General features: G+C 37.3%; 1 protein-coding gene across 6 annotated transcripts in view; it reads left to right on the top strand.

Moving 5' to 3' along the window:
• Positions 1-15,516, top strand: part of GREB1L (GREB1 like retinoic acid receptor coactivator) — a 224,638-nt gene that overhangs the window by 170,337 nt on the left and 38,785 nt on the right. For all 6 annotated transcript variants that reach the window (XM_039844894.1, XM_039844875.1, XM_039844890.1 and 3 more), the window contains 3 exons: positions 613-741; positions 1,292-1,426; positions 3,685-3,882. In XM_039844894.1, the coding sequence (XP_039700828.1) occupies positions 613-741; positions 1,292-1,426; positions 3,685-3,882 (462 nt within the window). The remainder of the gene's footprint in view (positions 1-612; positions 742-1,291; positions 1,427-3,684; positions 3,883-15,516) is intronic.

The raw sequence follows: 15,516 nt of genomic DNA, 5'->3' as shown, positions 1-15,516 counted from the left end.
GTTCAGAAAGTTGATACATTACAATATGTATTTTTGTTTCTTGTGCTAATTTTTTATCAGACATTATCCTGAGTAGCTGTTTGAACTAAATTTTGCTTTTCTTCTCTAGTGAATGGCTCTCACCTCTTCCTATCAAAGAGGCCAAGCTGCTTCACTTTGGCAAAACTTGCCTGCCCATCTCTCTGTGATCTATGTCTCTTTCAGAAAGCTTCATCAGAAAGTATCATATATTAGGGTTTTTTCACTTATAAAATCAACTTAACATAAGTTTACATTCTTAAGACAGGTGTTAATCATAACCATGCAAACACAATTTTTAAAGGTTTTCGAATTCCTCCATAGTCTTTAAACACAGGTATGGTGTGTTTTCACAGTTACAAACAAGGTATATCATTTTTTCTCTTGATCACTTAACATTATATTATAATCTTTTTCTGTTTAAAATTGTCACTTCAAATGCCGTGTAATTAACCATTTTTGAAGTGCTACGATTTTCTTAGCCAGGTCCCTATAATTACATACTTCAGTTATTTCCAGGTTTTGCTATTATAAATCATGTCCCAGTGAGCATTTGTTCTTTGGCACATCACATTCTCTCCTTCTGTTCTGCAGGTCAGCATCAGTCCAGAGCTCTGGCAGAGAGCATGCTCACCACAAGTGAGTTTTTTAAAGAAATAAGTTATGAGCTCATCACAGGAAAGGTCAGTTTCCTGGCATCGCATTTCAAAACCACATCGTTAGGTGAGTGGTTGTAGGATTCAGTAACACTGCCAGCCCTGGCTGCGTGATTTTCTGAATTTAAATCTTAGTCTATCAAGAAGATAAGTGTGGAGCTTAAGCTTGCCTGCTGGCCTCTCTTCATTTGGAATAGTTTATGTTGTTTTGTGACTGACACAGCAAGGGGGTCCAGAAAAAGGCATAGGAGTACTAGAATGGGAGGCCTCAGCTCAGCACTATTTTGCTGTCTGAGCTGGGGCAAAAATCTCTTTCCCCAGACTTGTTTCTTAATATGTCAAATGGAGATATAATGATCCTATCCTGCCTGCTTTTAATGTTATGGAGGTTATCCATAACATTTTAATGTTATCGAGACAGATACAGCATGTGAAAGCATGTAAATTGTAGTAAGCTCAATATAAATGAGGGTAGCTCTGGCAATAGGAATAGCCAAGTGTAAACTTGGACATAAGAAACTGGCAGACTGACAAATCTTGATGAGAACCCAGCTTAATAGCCCAACTTGGAGACTGATACAAACATATCATTCCTTATAATCTTTATTTTGTAACAGGTGATGACTTGGACAAGCTGCTAGAAAAAATACAACAAAGAAGAGGAGACAGTGTGGTTACCCCTTTCAACGGAGACCTTAATGAATATGTGTCACCTCAGGAGGCTGCTGCTATGATTCCCACGCAAAACCTGGGTAATGTCACCTCAGACCAAAAGCAAGAAATTAGCCCTCAGGACAGACATTATAGAGGCTAAGGGGCTGTGAAGATTTTGAGGTCTTGGCTTCAAGTCACAGACTATGACAGGCTCCTCTTCATTATCTATTTGATAAATCTGGCTCGAATTCAAAATGCCTTTCCATGTGGCCTGGATCAAACACCTTGTTCTTAGTAAATAACTCCTAGAATTAAAATCAAAGGCTTTATTTTAAGCAGTCTTTTTTTTTATTTGATAGATTCCTGGATCCTTGATATACTTTCCTTAGCTCTACCAGCTGTGCCCAGAGAGCTGTCAGTGCTTGCTGAGGGCTTCAAAGAACTGCTTGAAAGAGTCTAGACTGCAGTCTGTGCAGGGCAGCTGGCTCTCCACTCCCTTCAAGTACTCTCTGACATGTAAAACACACATAGGAGTAGTGAGGCCTTCCTGGCAGATAGAACAGCAATAGCGAAATATCATCTGCCCTATAACAAGCCCCCAAAATGAAAAGAGGCATGGTGGGACCATGGGTAAAGAGTTCAATCATTGGATTGGATTCCTTTGGGTTCAGATTTCTTCCCCAGTTCCCTGTTTGATAGGAACACCATAGGAAAGGACACAAAAAAGAACAGGAGAAAGGATAGGTACAAAACAGATCCATATAAGCTGCTGCTGACAGCCTTTTGGCTTCCACTTGATAGGAATGCATCATTTATGTATTAGGATTGCCTCAGCAATAAAAGTAGCATGGTTTGGCATCATTTCAGCCATAAAAACAAATGCAAATACAAGCAACAGATTTTTTTTTTGACTTCTGAACATTATTTGGTAATAAAATGATCATCCAGATGATCTAAAATGTGTTTATATTGTTTCGAATTACTAACAAAATTATAATTTATAAATGCTCAGAGGACTTACAGATTCCCACATATATATCCTCGATTATTTGTTTAAGAAACATTGCTTAAAGATATTTTTGGTTTTCTTCAAACTTCAAAATTTGCTAAATTTTACAGTTATGCTTTTATCTCTGTTAGTCCTCACCCATCTGACCTTCAAAATGAAAGAAATAACAGCCAAATGATCAGAAGACAGACTTATTTTGATAGGTAATTTTGTGGGTCAGAAACTCGTGGTCTACTATCAAAAGTTGCAGCTTTGGGCTTTTCTAATGGGTTCTTTCAGTCAGTAGGGAGACCCACCTGTATAAAACTCACTGTCAGTGTACCATGGTGGCTGGGGCATCGTAACTCTCTCTTTACATTGGTCACATTGCAGTTTGATTTTAAAGAGCATTAATTAACACAGGTTAATTGGGACCTTATGTGTACCAGTCAGAATTCCACACATGTTCCTCATAAAAACAGCCCTTTAAAGAGTATTAGATGTTGCCTGCTCAAGTATTTAGCTGACTAAGCCTCTTTCATCATGTGAGTGCACGCATGCACGTATAAGAGCTCGATCGCTTGGTTATAACTTGTAATAAAAAACTTCTGGCATGCTTAGAGTATCTGGGCAATGTCTTTCTAATACGTCACCTATTGAGTGGCCAGCTGGCCATGTCATGAGTCAGGTCTCTTCAGATCGTACAGGCATCAGCATTTTGATTGACCACAGTCACCTAGATCTGCCAGGTCACAAGCACTGGCAAAGTCAAGTGTGAAGAAGGTGAAAGTAGTGTTTCCATGATCTATGTTATACAGTCAGAGGGAGGAGTATTTTAAGTCATGTTGCAGTGGACTTGCTACAGAGGAAATGATGACTTGGTGCCATCCAGAAAAGCTCAAAGGAACTCAGCATTATTATGGTTAGGTCATTGCCTCCTTCCCTGAACTGGGTCTGGGCTGGGGCATCTGACCTGTGCTGATAGTCCTAAAGAAAACTAGAGACTCTTTCCAGAGATTAGTCCTGGCTCCAGCTGCGAGAGTGTGGTTTGACCCCACCCCACCTCCCATTTCTGGGTGAGGGAGGGGTGTTGAGTTAGTGATTTGTGAGACGGTTGATTTTAAAATAAAAATTACCACATCCACTTTAGAGTACTCCCTTTCAGCCCAAGTTTTCAGGGAAAACAGGCAAATCTATTAAAACAATAGTGGCGAAAATACAAACTGAGGATTCTTGGTGATAGAGCATTACTTTACTGTGGGGTGTGTGTGTGTGTGTGTGTGTGTGTAGTATTATAGGTCCCCTATGATTCATAGGGACCATCGCAGAAGTGAATTAATCTTGTTCTTATTACTTTTTTTATTTTAGGTTTAGATAATGAAACCTTCCAAATTTATCAACCACAGCTTACAGTTGCCAGAAAACTCCTATCCCAGGTGTGTGCTATAGCCGACAGCGGCAGCCAGAGCCTGGACCTCGGCCACTTCAGCAAAGTGGACTTCATCGTTATTGTCCCAAGATCGGAGGTTCTGGTTCAGCAAACGCTTCAACGGATTCGACAATCAGGTAAGATCAAACTTTCAAAGAGATCTCTACCTAGATCCAGCCTTCGTTTCCTTCTGCCTCTTTCTTCTGTTTAATCCAAATGTTTATATTACAATTTCCATCCTTTTTTACAGTAATAAAAATCATAAGAGCACTTTAAATGTTATTTCAAATTTATCTGTAAGTTTTCCCTCAAAGTACTCTGGCCTTTTCCCTTCTTGATCAAAGGTAAGTTGATGTACATATTTGCCTGAGACTGTTAAGTCCATAACGTCATCGGTGTACTAGAAACTAGTCACTCCTTTATAAAGAGAAATTTCCTCAAGGCAAGGGATGGTGGGGTCTGTGAATTCCTTCTATGACTTGGATAGGTCACACTCCCCCAGGTGGATTCCTAGTCGTTTATTTAGCACACTACCAGCACATTTTTAATCTAGAAACCAGAACACCATCTCCCATGTCAATAAGGAGAAGTTGGAATTTCTCCTAGTGACTTTAAGAGAATAAGTATAGAGGAAAAATATTTTCCCAGAAAATGTAAAAAGGTGAGCAAAAATTCTAGAAGCCTGTGGAAAATAATATCCCTTTCAAACAGAAAATTTGCTTAAGATTATAAGAAGCAGTAAAGAATTTAGAAAATTGGGACAGTTCAAAATGCTTGCCTTTGTAAACTAGGTTTAAAAAGGAAATCATGTCAGGGTTGCTTCTGAACACTTTACCCAGAGGAAACACATGTGTGCATGCGTACACACACACACACACACACACACACACACTGGAGGATGAATCTTTTGCCATAGTAGAAATGTTTATTTTCAACATATTCGAAAACAGGTAGGAAGCGAAAAATTTAAAGGAAATGCAAGTGTAGTTTATATGTTTCATGCTTATAGTACTGTACTCCTTAAACCCTGTGTTGATACAGATCACCTGGGAGCTTGTTAAAATGCAGATTCCTGTTCAGTGAGGCTGGGTGGACTCCAGATTCTGCATTTTTAACAAGCTCCCAGGAGAAGCCAGTGCTGCTGGTCCACACTTTGAGTAGCACAGCACTATAAGAAATCTTTTGTTGTTAGTTCCATGGTCCAGATGAGTTGACTGACAATAGATTTTTTTAACATCTTTAACCTCTCTTAGTGGCCGTGACTGACGCATGTAAAGTCCACACCTTCTGGAGGTCCAAGTGCCTGGATAACAGTGCAATCTTCTTGTTAGCCTCTAAAATTCTGAATGACAAGTTACAATATGACACGTTGGCCTGTTACCAAAACCTATTGGATTGACTTGTAGGTGGTTAGCCAGAGAAGATCTGACTCCTTCTCTTATAACTCTCTCAGAAACCTGAGTGAGTTCTAAGTTCTTTTAGCTACTGGCCATTTCTGCATTTTCATTCTGCCCCCTCCATGGAGGGAAATGGATGAGCTTTCATTACACCAAGCATTAACTGAATTTTATATTTCTTATGGATTTTCCACCTCCATAACATGGAGGAAGCACCTTCTCTTACAGCTGTTTTATTTGAACCAATTGGCATTTGTGGCCTTCCTGGGTTTGTGACCTGATATCCCAAATCGTGCTTGAGTAAACACATCATAGCACCTGTTTCAAGTGGTGAAATCATCCATGGTCAGCAGTTGTGCTCTTTGCAGAGCCCTTGCCCAAAATAACCTCTTGATGACCTGTACTTTCACCTCTCTTAATAAATGCCAGACTCTAAATAAAACCTGTGTTTTTGACAGATGAAAAAATCATGTAGATCCTTCCTTTTTCCCTCACAGCGCCCTCAGATTTTTCTAAAGTGAGTATTTTAAGATTATCACTCCTCAGAAAAGTGCCAGAATTTGATTATTTACATAAGCTTAGAATGCAGAAAAATTAATGTTATGGGCAGATTTAGAAAATTCAAGACAAAGCATATTTTAAAAATTATTCACACCTGGTTTTTACATACATGCTGAAATTTTTGCTGCAAAAACAATTATATATTTAAAATAATTCATTTTTGTTATAGAAGAAACATTGTTATGATATTCTTTATTTTGAAAAATAAAAGAAACAAACTAGAAACATTTAAACATTTATAATCCCACCTTTCAAGGATGACCACTGTTAAAATCTAGGTGTTAATAAATGATTTAATACAGGCTTTCTTCTCTGCCTGTGTCTGTTTTTTTCACTTGACAGTATAGTATGCACATTTTCTCATGTCATCAAAAGTTTTTGTAAGCATCATTCTTAATGAATGTATAGTATTCCAAATCATAACACACCAAAATTTATTTGCTTTGATATTTAAATAGCTTCATATTCTTGGAAGACATAACAGTTGATAAGTAGAACAGGAAGGACCATAAGCATGTTAAATTGTAAAGAGAAATTGTCCAGAGAAGAGTAAGTAAGTAGCAGGTCATCCACTAAAACAACTCTTAAAAATTACAGGTATGAAAACAAAAAAGTTTCTCAAGAAATCATCTGACTCAGTTTCCTCATATTTTGCCATGTGAATCAAGGAGAGCATTTGCATAAGGTCACAGAGGGCAGTACCTTGGGGACAAGAACCATTTTTTCATCTCTGTTTGCCTAGTGCCTGATGTGGTGCCTCTCTCGGGCCTAGAAGAAGTAGGTGCTCAACTAATGTTTGAATGGAAGGCTAGAGGGAGGAAGAAGAGGGACAGTCAGAGGGAGAAATAGTGTCCAAGTGTTCTGCTTTGTGGTTCCATTTGCCTTTCCCTAAAGGCAGCATTTCAGCAGCCAGCCTGCCAGAGAAAGCACCAGAGAAAGAGGCAAGGAGAAGCAGCCAGAGCATGCAAAAAGGCCACATCCTTGGCAGCCCTTGTGTGGCCAAAAAAAAAAAAAAAAGGTGAAAATAGAAACCATCCTTGTCGCTGCAGACCCAGCACTGGCAAAGCACTTGATACCTTACCACATTCTACTTAAGGAAAGGAGGCAGGGAGAGGAAACAAAAGGAAACATTAGAAAAAAATTTGTGGGTAAAAAAAAAAAAAAAAGAAATGGATTAAATATTTAAAAGTTTGTCCAAAATGGACTTGTAACAGGGGGAGTGGTAACTGTAAAAGCATAAGGAATTTTTAGACTATAAAAAATGCTTTTGTTGTAGTGTCATTTAACAACTTTTGTTATTGTAGCATAATTCTTCTAATTTAGGAAACCCCACATTCTATAAATTAGAATACTAGGGTGTCGGTGCAGTCAGAATACAAGCCACTTTCAATTCAAGGCGATTGGGATAAAAACAGGAAGTATTAGTGACTGTGCATATTTTCTTCCTCCTTGCCCCTAGTGAATGGGGGCAGATCCTGCAGTGTTCAGTCAAGGGAGTTTTATCATGCTCGGGAATGACACAAGTTTAATACCTCAGCACATGCCTCATTATAAAAGAACCAGAGAGATATTTTTGTCTGCTTTATGTAGATAGATTTTTCTATCCAAATGGATGTAAGGACATTTCAAGGCAGTGGTAGAGGTTAGAAGGGAAAGCGAAAAGATGCGGGAAGGCATTTTCACATTCTAAAATGTATTTTCTTTGTCTCATAAACTTTACACCTCTTTGTCAGTCTCCTACATTTTAAGGAAAAAATAGGCAGTATTTATTGAGCACTGACAAAGGCGGCAGGGAAGGGGATCTTAGAGAAGGAAGTGCTAGGACACCACTCTGTCCCAGGGTGGAATAGGAAAACACCAGAGATTCCTTGTGCAAATGTAACTGAACAAGTATCTAAAATTAGCATTCTTAAAGTCAATTTCCAACTAAGTAGCTAGCTGCCCAGTGCCCTCCTCTGGTTTATAGAAGATGTTGGCGCCTGGCTCACACAGTCTTCCCTGCCTCCCAACCTGCCATCATCTGGATGTACTTCCTATCCAGATAGACGACAGAGCCAATACTCTAGCTTCTCAGTACCCTAGGCTTTTTATCTTCAAACATCTTTGCCTTCCGCTCCTCGTCAGTCCCCTGCTCCCTAGTCATTTCCAGACCCTGCTGGATCCTGTAATCATTAATTTTAATATCCCCAATGTCAGACCACAAACTCCTTTGCTACATACACTGTGGGGGAATAAAAATAAACTTTTCCAATTGATACTATCATAAATTTTATTACGGTTTAGTTGGATCTCTCTCCCATTCTCCACAGTGTCCATTGCAGATGCCATGTCACTCAAACTTCTGACCTCATCCTTCTCTCTTAGCAAATGACCATGCCACCAACCTCTCTCCTCTCCCACCTCCAGTAAAAGAAAACTTTAAATAAAAACTTCTTTTTCCCAACTGTATACATGTCATCTTTCCTCCTTCCCTCCTGATCAGTGAAAGAGCTGCTCTCCTCTACGTAAGCCTGATTCTCCAACCTTGCTCTATTTGCCACTTCTTCTCATGGAATTCATGCTATTATTTCTTCTCTCATTGCCGCCTTCAACTTCTTTCTCTCCTGGGACTCATTGCATTCATTTAAAGCTGCACTCCCTCTCTCAAAGACAAAACAAGCTCCTGTTAATCCTCCGTAACCCTCTAGCTCATCCTCTTCTAGTTAACTGCCAAACTCATTGAGAGAGTTGCCTGCTGTTAGTGATCATTTCCTCATCCCCCAGTCGCTCAACACACCCTGGAAACTGGCCTCCACTTCCCACCCCCATCTTTACAGGGCTCTCACTAGTGTTACCAATAACCTTTTCAGTCCTTATCTGAACTCTTGACAGCACAGGTGACCTCCATTCCTTCCCCTAACACTGAAGTTTCTTTGGCTTCCAGGACACACTCTTTCCCAGCCTTTCTTCCTCAACTCATGCACCAGTGCTTGTCTGCACCCTGCCGTTCTCCCACTGTGGCTCTCAATACTATGTTGTGGCTGTGTGTTTATTAAGGCTCTTCCTCTTCAACTAGAAAGTAAAATATTCAGGGAACATCTCTGTCTTGTCTGACACAGCAGACAATATTTGTCGAATGGAATTTTTATAACATTTTGTTGAATTTTTAGTTCAAATCTCTTTTTTAAAAAAAGATATAGAAGTAATAGTTGAGATTTGGTAGTCAAATTTAGTCATCAAAACCATGTTTCAGAAATCTACTTTAGCCAAGAGGAGAGGCCTGAGATGTATATTTATCAGGTCTTTCTGTCAGTTACACAGGGCTCTGAAGTTGTATCTGTGTGTTCAGCATGCTCTTCTGTGCAAATCTAGTGCTGCTTCCCTCCTTGACCCAAACACACAGCACAGTAGTATATACCCACACAGACAGGTCTCACCAATCCCAGATCAAGAACTCTCCCTCATGGGAAGAACAAGGGCCACCAGAAGAAAAAAGGACAGCCTATGCGATGGACACTAAAAGTGATTAGCAGGAATTTTAACCAGCTATTTCAATTCCCAGGTTATTTATTTGCTGAAAAGAGATTGCCTGGGTGAAGGAATACCCATTGCTATCGTAATACTTAAAAAGTCAGAGTGCTCTTGTGATTTATTATTTTCTTGATTTTCATATCCTTTTAACTATTAAAATATTTTGGCATACCACACCTTTGTAGAAATTAACTTGATCCACAGAGAAGATGAACAGCTAAAACTGAGAGTAGTTTTATTTTTCTCTGGGATATCTTCTTGATGATAAAAACAAGAAATAAAAATTAGAAATAAAAAATTTAGAAATAAATTCTTTATTTTAAAAAAAATTGAAGGATAAGAATATACAAACCAGAATACATTGTTCTGTCCAAACAAACAGGCAGGAGAGTGGGGCACTGGCACGAATACTGGGTCACCTTTAACGATACCTAGACATTTTTGATTCTCCTGATCATTCTCAGTGTTACTTGATGCTCAGAACAGTGAGCTCCAGGTGATGGGTTCTGGCTACTTATTCAGACTTTTGACCTTTGTGGAAAGGCCTTTGATTCTGGTGCCCATGAGGTATTGTGGACTTGCTGTGTGTGCTCTTATTTTTATTCCCTTTCAAGGCCCTTAAATGGTTGAAAAATTGCTGTTCCTCCTTTAAAGTTTTTAAAGGAATGACCTCGGAGGACATGATGTTGTTTTTCTCTAATCCCATAAAGGGGAATACAGACTAAGGTTCAAGTTTTCCCAGAGCCCATCTGGACTCTGTAGCCTTCAGTGAAGAAAAGGGGCACAAGTGGCTGCACTCTAGCTGCTTGGAGTCCTTGGCTGTCCGAGAAAGTTTCTCTCCACAGACCTTTCAAGTTGGTTATTTCCGTAGATGTCCATGACTGATGCACCTTCCCAAGGTTCAGATTCATCACCTTTAGGAAACACAGTGATTTTCAGCCACTGCTGGCTTTGTTCTAGACCTCAGTGAATTGCAAGATGTCATAAAATGAGTTATTGATGCCTCCTAAATTCCCACTCATGGCAAAAGTAAGATTTAGTATTTAAGTAGACATGGCCTTGAATCTCTTGGTGCCACCATTAGTACCCCAGGTGGGCCCTGCTGATGTCCAGTTTCTATTGAGTTGTGAAAATATGACAGATTTATTCACTTATTAGAATATAAACTTTTATTTAATTCTATAGAACTGTGATAAATTATGAAGAAGACAGAAAGTGACCTTTCTCAGACAAGCCATTTCTCAGCACGTCTGACCATTTTCAGATTCCATACCTCGGTGCATATTTTCAAAAAACAAAAAACATGAAGGCTAAGCCAGAAAGTAATAAAAAAGTTTATCTATATGGAGTGGAAGAGATAAGGATGAGATTAGTATAACTTTTTATATAGTTTGACTTTTGATTCTTATGAGTTACATATTCAAAAAATTAAAATGATGGAGTAAAACTAATTATTGAATGCAAACAGAAATAACTGAACCCAGCTGCATATCAAATTGATAACACAACTAACTGCACACCAAAAATAATTCAAGTGCTTTTTGAACACAGTTTTCATATTGTACAATCTCAATGCGATATATCCTAAAGGCAAAAAGAATTGCAAATAAATCTTGAAGGTTAATCATTATGTTGTTGGCAAAAGTATTGATAATTTTAAAATTGTTGTGTATACCGTATGGTAGAGCAAATGCGTAAATATTTTAATGTTGTTGATTACTAGAGTTCTCACATGAAAGAAGGGAGCCTCAAATATAGAATGGGGAAAAGTAAAGAATATTCCTTTTAGATTTAAATTGAAAATAAAAGTAGGAGCTCATAACTTGAAAAAAATTAAATGTTTCCCAGCTCTCTCTACTGAAAGGTCTTAAAAACAGTGATGTCTCAGTATCAATGTGAACATTTAGCATACAGCTCCTGGCTTATAAATACCATTCTCTACTGTCCCAGCTCTGAAGTGGGAACAGTCTGAAATACCTTGTGCCAAAAATAAGAAAGTACTCGAAAATTGATGGAGACATGTCAAAAGGATATAACAGCCTGCTTGAAGTGGATTTTACTGGCCAAATTTGGTAATTTTGAGTATCAAAAGGAATGATGGCAGTGGGTTGTAACCTGTTGAACTATTTTTTTTTGCATAAACCATGAGTTCATAGTAATACTAAAAGAATAAAAGAGGCAGAGGACATGATAGGGCGGGGGGAGGCCAGGGAGCAAGACTTTCTTCACAAAAGAGCACCACCTAATAAATGTAGGAAAATAGTAGAATTAGAGAATCTCTGTTTTGCACTACGAATGTAATTATTGATTCTGACAAGTATCATCAATGGTTACTAACCCCATTGGGTAGAATGTCATTTGGGAACAAATATTCACACAGTCATAAAGTGTCATCCCACATATTTAAAATTATAAAAAGGAAAAGATTTTTTACAGTGGAAAGATCTGGCAATATACACAACCGTAATTAATCAAACTTTGTCATCTGCAGTTATGGGACAGGTTGACATTATGAGCTAGGAGAAGTACACAATGTCATGTATAAGGTATAATTGCAAAAAATGTTTAACCTGAGTAATCACAAGGACAGTTCCAGAAAAATTCAGGTTCTACAAAATCTGAATTCTGCAAAAACAGTTAGCATTCTACAAAACAATTAGCCTGCATTTTAAAAAATATCAGTGAAAAGACCAAAGAGAACAAAAAAGGCATGTGGGCGGGGGAGGGCTGTGGGGGTGGGAGTGCTGTTTTAATAATGGAGAGTAAAGAAACAGGGCAACCAAGTGTAGTGCTTAATTCTTGATTAGCTCCTAGACCGAAAAATAAAAAAACAAAAAACACAGCTTTGGGACAATTAGTGAAATTCAGATGTGGGTCGTGTATTAGAGAACACTATATCGATGTAAGTTCAATTCCTTGGATATAATAATGATATTGTAGGTATGTAGGAGAATGCTTTTGCTCTTATGAAAGACAATGAAGTATTTAGGGAATATTATACTGTTACTTCTAAATTATTTAGCAATAATAACAACAACTAAATAAAAAGTAATAAAGAAAAAAAGCAAATGTGACAAAATGTTAACAATCAGTAAAACAGATTGAAGGCTATCAAGTATTTATTGCACTAGTCTTTCAACTTTTCTGTCAGATTCAAAATAGAAAGTAAAGAGGAAATAGTTGCCGTTCATTGGTATTCATCAAACAATTTAGTAATTAATATCCTCAAATAGTTTCTAAAACATGGATAGACATTTACATTGCCCTCTTTTAAGAAAATTTACTGAATAGATAAAATTTATAAAATTTATAAAAAGTTTGTAAAATCATAGCATAGTGAACACTCACGTGCCTACCAAAATCAGGAACACTGGAGGCTCCTATTCCCCTCCCTAATGCTACTGTCCCTCTTCTTTCAAAGGTAACCATTATCCTGAATTCGTGTTTATTATTCCTTCATTTTACTTATAGTTTTGGCATAATGCATAGCTCCTAAACAATGTATTATTTAATTTCATATACTTTAAACTTTCTTTTTTTATTATGGTAACGTTACCAAAATCCAATAAGTTTCAACTGTACAATTCAACACTAAGTCATGTATATACCGCATTATGTGTTCACTGCCCATAGTTAGATTTTTTTCTGTCACCATATATTTTGCCACACCTCCCTCCCCTCTCCCCCACTATCCACCCTCTGGTAACCACTAATCTACTGTCCATGTCCATGAGTCTCTGTTTGTCATGTTTGTTGCTTTTAGATTTATATCCCACATATAGGTGATATCATATGGTTTTCAACTTTTTTTGCTTAGCATGATTATCTCGAGGTCCATCCATGTCGTAGCAAATGGCAGTATTTCATCTCTTCTTATGGCTGAGTGATATTCTGTTTTGTATATATACCACATCTTCTTTATCCAATCATCTGTTGTAGGACACTTCTGTTGCTTCCATGCCTGGCCACCTAAATAATGCTGCTACGAACATTGGAGTGCATATATCTTTTCGGATATATGTTTCCAAGTCTTGGGGGTAAATACTCAGTAGAGGGATTGCTGGATCATATGGTAGATCAATTTGTAGTTTTTTGAGGAACCTCCATACTGTTTTCCATAGTGGCTGCACCAATTTGCAGTCCCACCAGCAGTGTATGAGGGTTCCTTTTTCTCCGCATCCTCTCCAGCATTTGTTATTACTTGTCCTGTTGATTATAGCTATTCTAACAAGTGTGAGATGGTATCTCATTGTGGTTTTGATTTGCATTTCCTGAATAGCTAGCAATGTTGAGCATCTTTTCAAATATTTTTGGCCATTCGTATGTCCTCTAGGGAGAAGTGTCTGTTCAAGTCCTCTGCCAATTTTTTAATTAGATTGTTTGTTGTTGTTGTTGGGTTTTTTTTTGGTTATTATTGAGTTGTATGACTTCTTTGTGTATTTTGGATATTAAACCCTTATCGGAAGTATTTCTTATAAATATCTTCTCCCATTTGCATAGTTGTCTCTGCCTTGTTGACAGTTTCTTTTGCTGTGCAGAAGCTTTTTAGTTTGATGTAGTCCCATTCATTTATTTGTGCTTTTACTTCCCTTGCCTTTGATGTCAAATTCATAAAAAATCCCCTCTAAGTCCAAAGTCCATGATTTTCGTTTCTGTGTTTTCTTCTATGCAATTTATTGTTTCCGATCTTCTGTTCAGATCCTTAATTCATTTTGAGTTAATTTTGGTGTCTTTAAACCTTTTTGTAAGCAGAATCACACTCTATATATCCATTTTTAATTTGCTTTTTACATTCAACAGTACGTCCCTGAGACTGATCCTGTTGTTGTGGGTAGCTATAATTCATTCATTTTACTGTTTGTTTTTTTTTAGTATTCTATTATATGAATATGCCACACATTTTTAAAAATCATTTTTACTACTGATGAACATTTGAGTTGTTTCTAGTTTTTCACTACATTAAACAGTGCAGGTACACGTATACAAGAGTTTCTCTGGGAGTGGAATTGTTGAGGTATAGGTTATATATATTTTCAACTTTACTAAATAATGCTAAATTTTTTTCTCAAGTGGTTATATTTATACTCCCACTAGCAGCATATTTGTTTCTGTTGCAAATATTTGATATGGTCATGTTTTTTTAAAATATATATATATTTTAAAATAATTTTAAATCTACATAAAAATCACAAAAAATGGTACAAGAGATCCAAAAATGAAATTAAGAAAATAATTCCTCAGATCTCAGAAGCTAAGCAGGGTAGGGCCTGGTTAGTACTTGGATGGGAGACCACCTAGAAAGACCAGGTACTGTAGGCATAAAAAATAAATAAATAAAATAAAAAATAAGGGATCGTAAACTGACAAGGTCCTTGCAATCTGTGTGGTCAACCAAGGGTTGCCTCGCCTAACCAAAAAAAAAAAAGAAAAGAAAAGAATTCCATTTATAATAGCATAAACAAGAATAAAATACTTAGGAACATATTTGACAAAAGAAATGTAAAACTCATTCTCTAAAAACTAAAAACTATTGTTGAAAGAAATTAAAGAAGACATAAATAAATGGAGAGACATCCTATGATCATGAATTAGAAGACTTATTAATATTTTTAAGATGGCAATATTCCCCAAATTGATCTGCAGATTCAGTGCATTCCTTATCAAAAGCCCAACTGGCTTCTTTGCATAAATTAACAAAATAAAATGGGGTGACATTGGTTAATAAAATTATATAGCTTTCAAGTGTACAATTCTGGAATACATCATCTGTACATTGCATTGTGTGTTCATCACCCAAAGTCAAATCTGTTTTTATCACTGTATATTTGAACCCCTTTATCCTTCGCTGCCTTCCCCCACCCCCTTTCCCTGTTGTCACCACTATACAGTATTTATAAAGAAGAACACAGAAGACTCTCACTTCTCCATTTTAAAACTTAATACAAAGCTGCAGTAATCAAGGTAGTGTGGTGCCAGTGTAAGAACAGACATACAGTTCAATGGAACAGAATTGAGAGAGTTTAGAAATAAACCGTGCAATCAACTGAATTGCAACCACGGTGCCAAGACCATTCAAAGGAGGAAAGAAGAATCTTTTCCACAAATGATGCTAGGACAACTGGATGTCCACATGATAAAAGAGTGACGTTGAACCCCTACCTCACAAAGAAAAAGTAACCTAAAAAAGGATTAAAAACCTAAATGTGAGAAATAAAACTATAAAATTCATAGAAGAAAATGATGGTGTAAATCTTCCTGATTTTGGATTAAGCAATGATTTCTTAGATATAATTTTAAAAGCAC

Source organism: Pteropus medius, unplaced genomic scaffold (assembly GCF_902729225.1).
Source record: "Pteropus medius unplaced genomic scaffold, Ma_sr-lr_union100, whole genome shotgun sequence".
NCBI classification, from domain to species: domain Eukaryota; kingdom Metazoa; phylum Chordata; class Mammalia; order Chiroptera; family Pteropodidae; genus Pteropus; species Pteropus medius.
The sequence above is the reverse complement of the archived record's forward strand: the minus strand, read 5'-3'. Positions and strand labels throughout refer to the sequence as shown.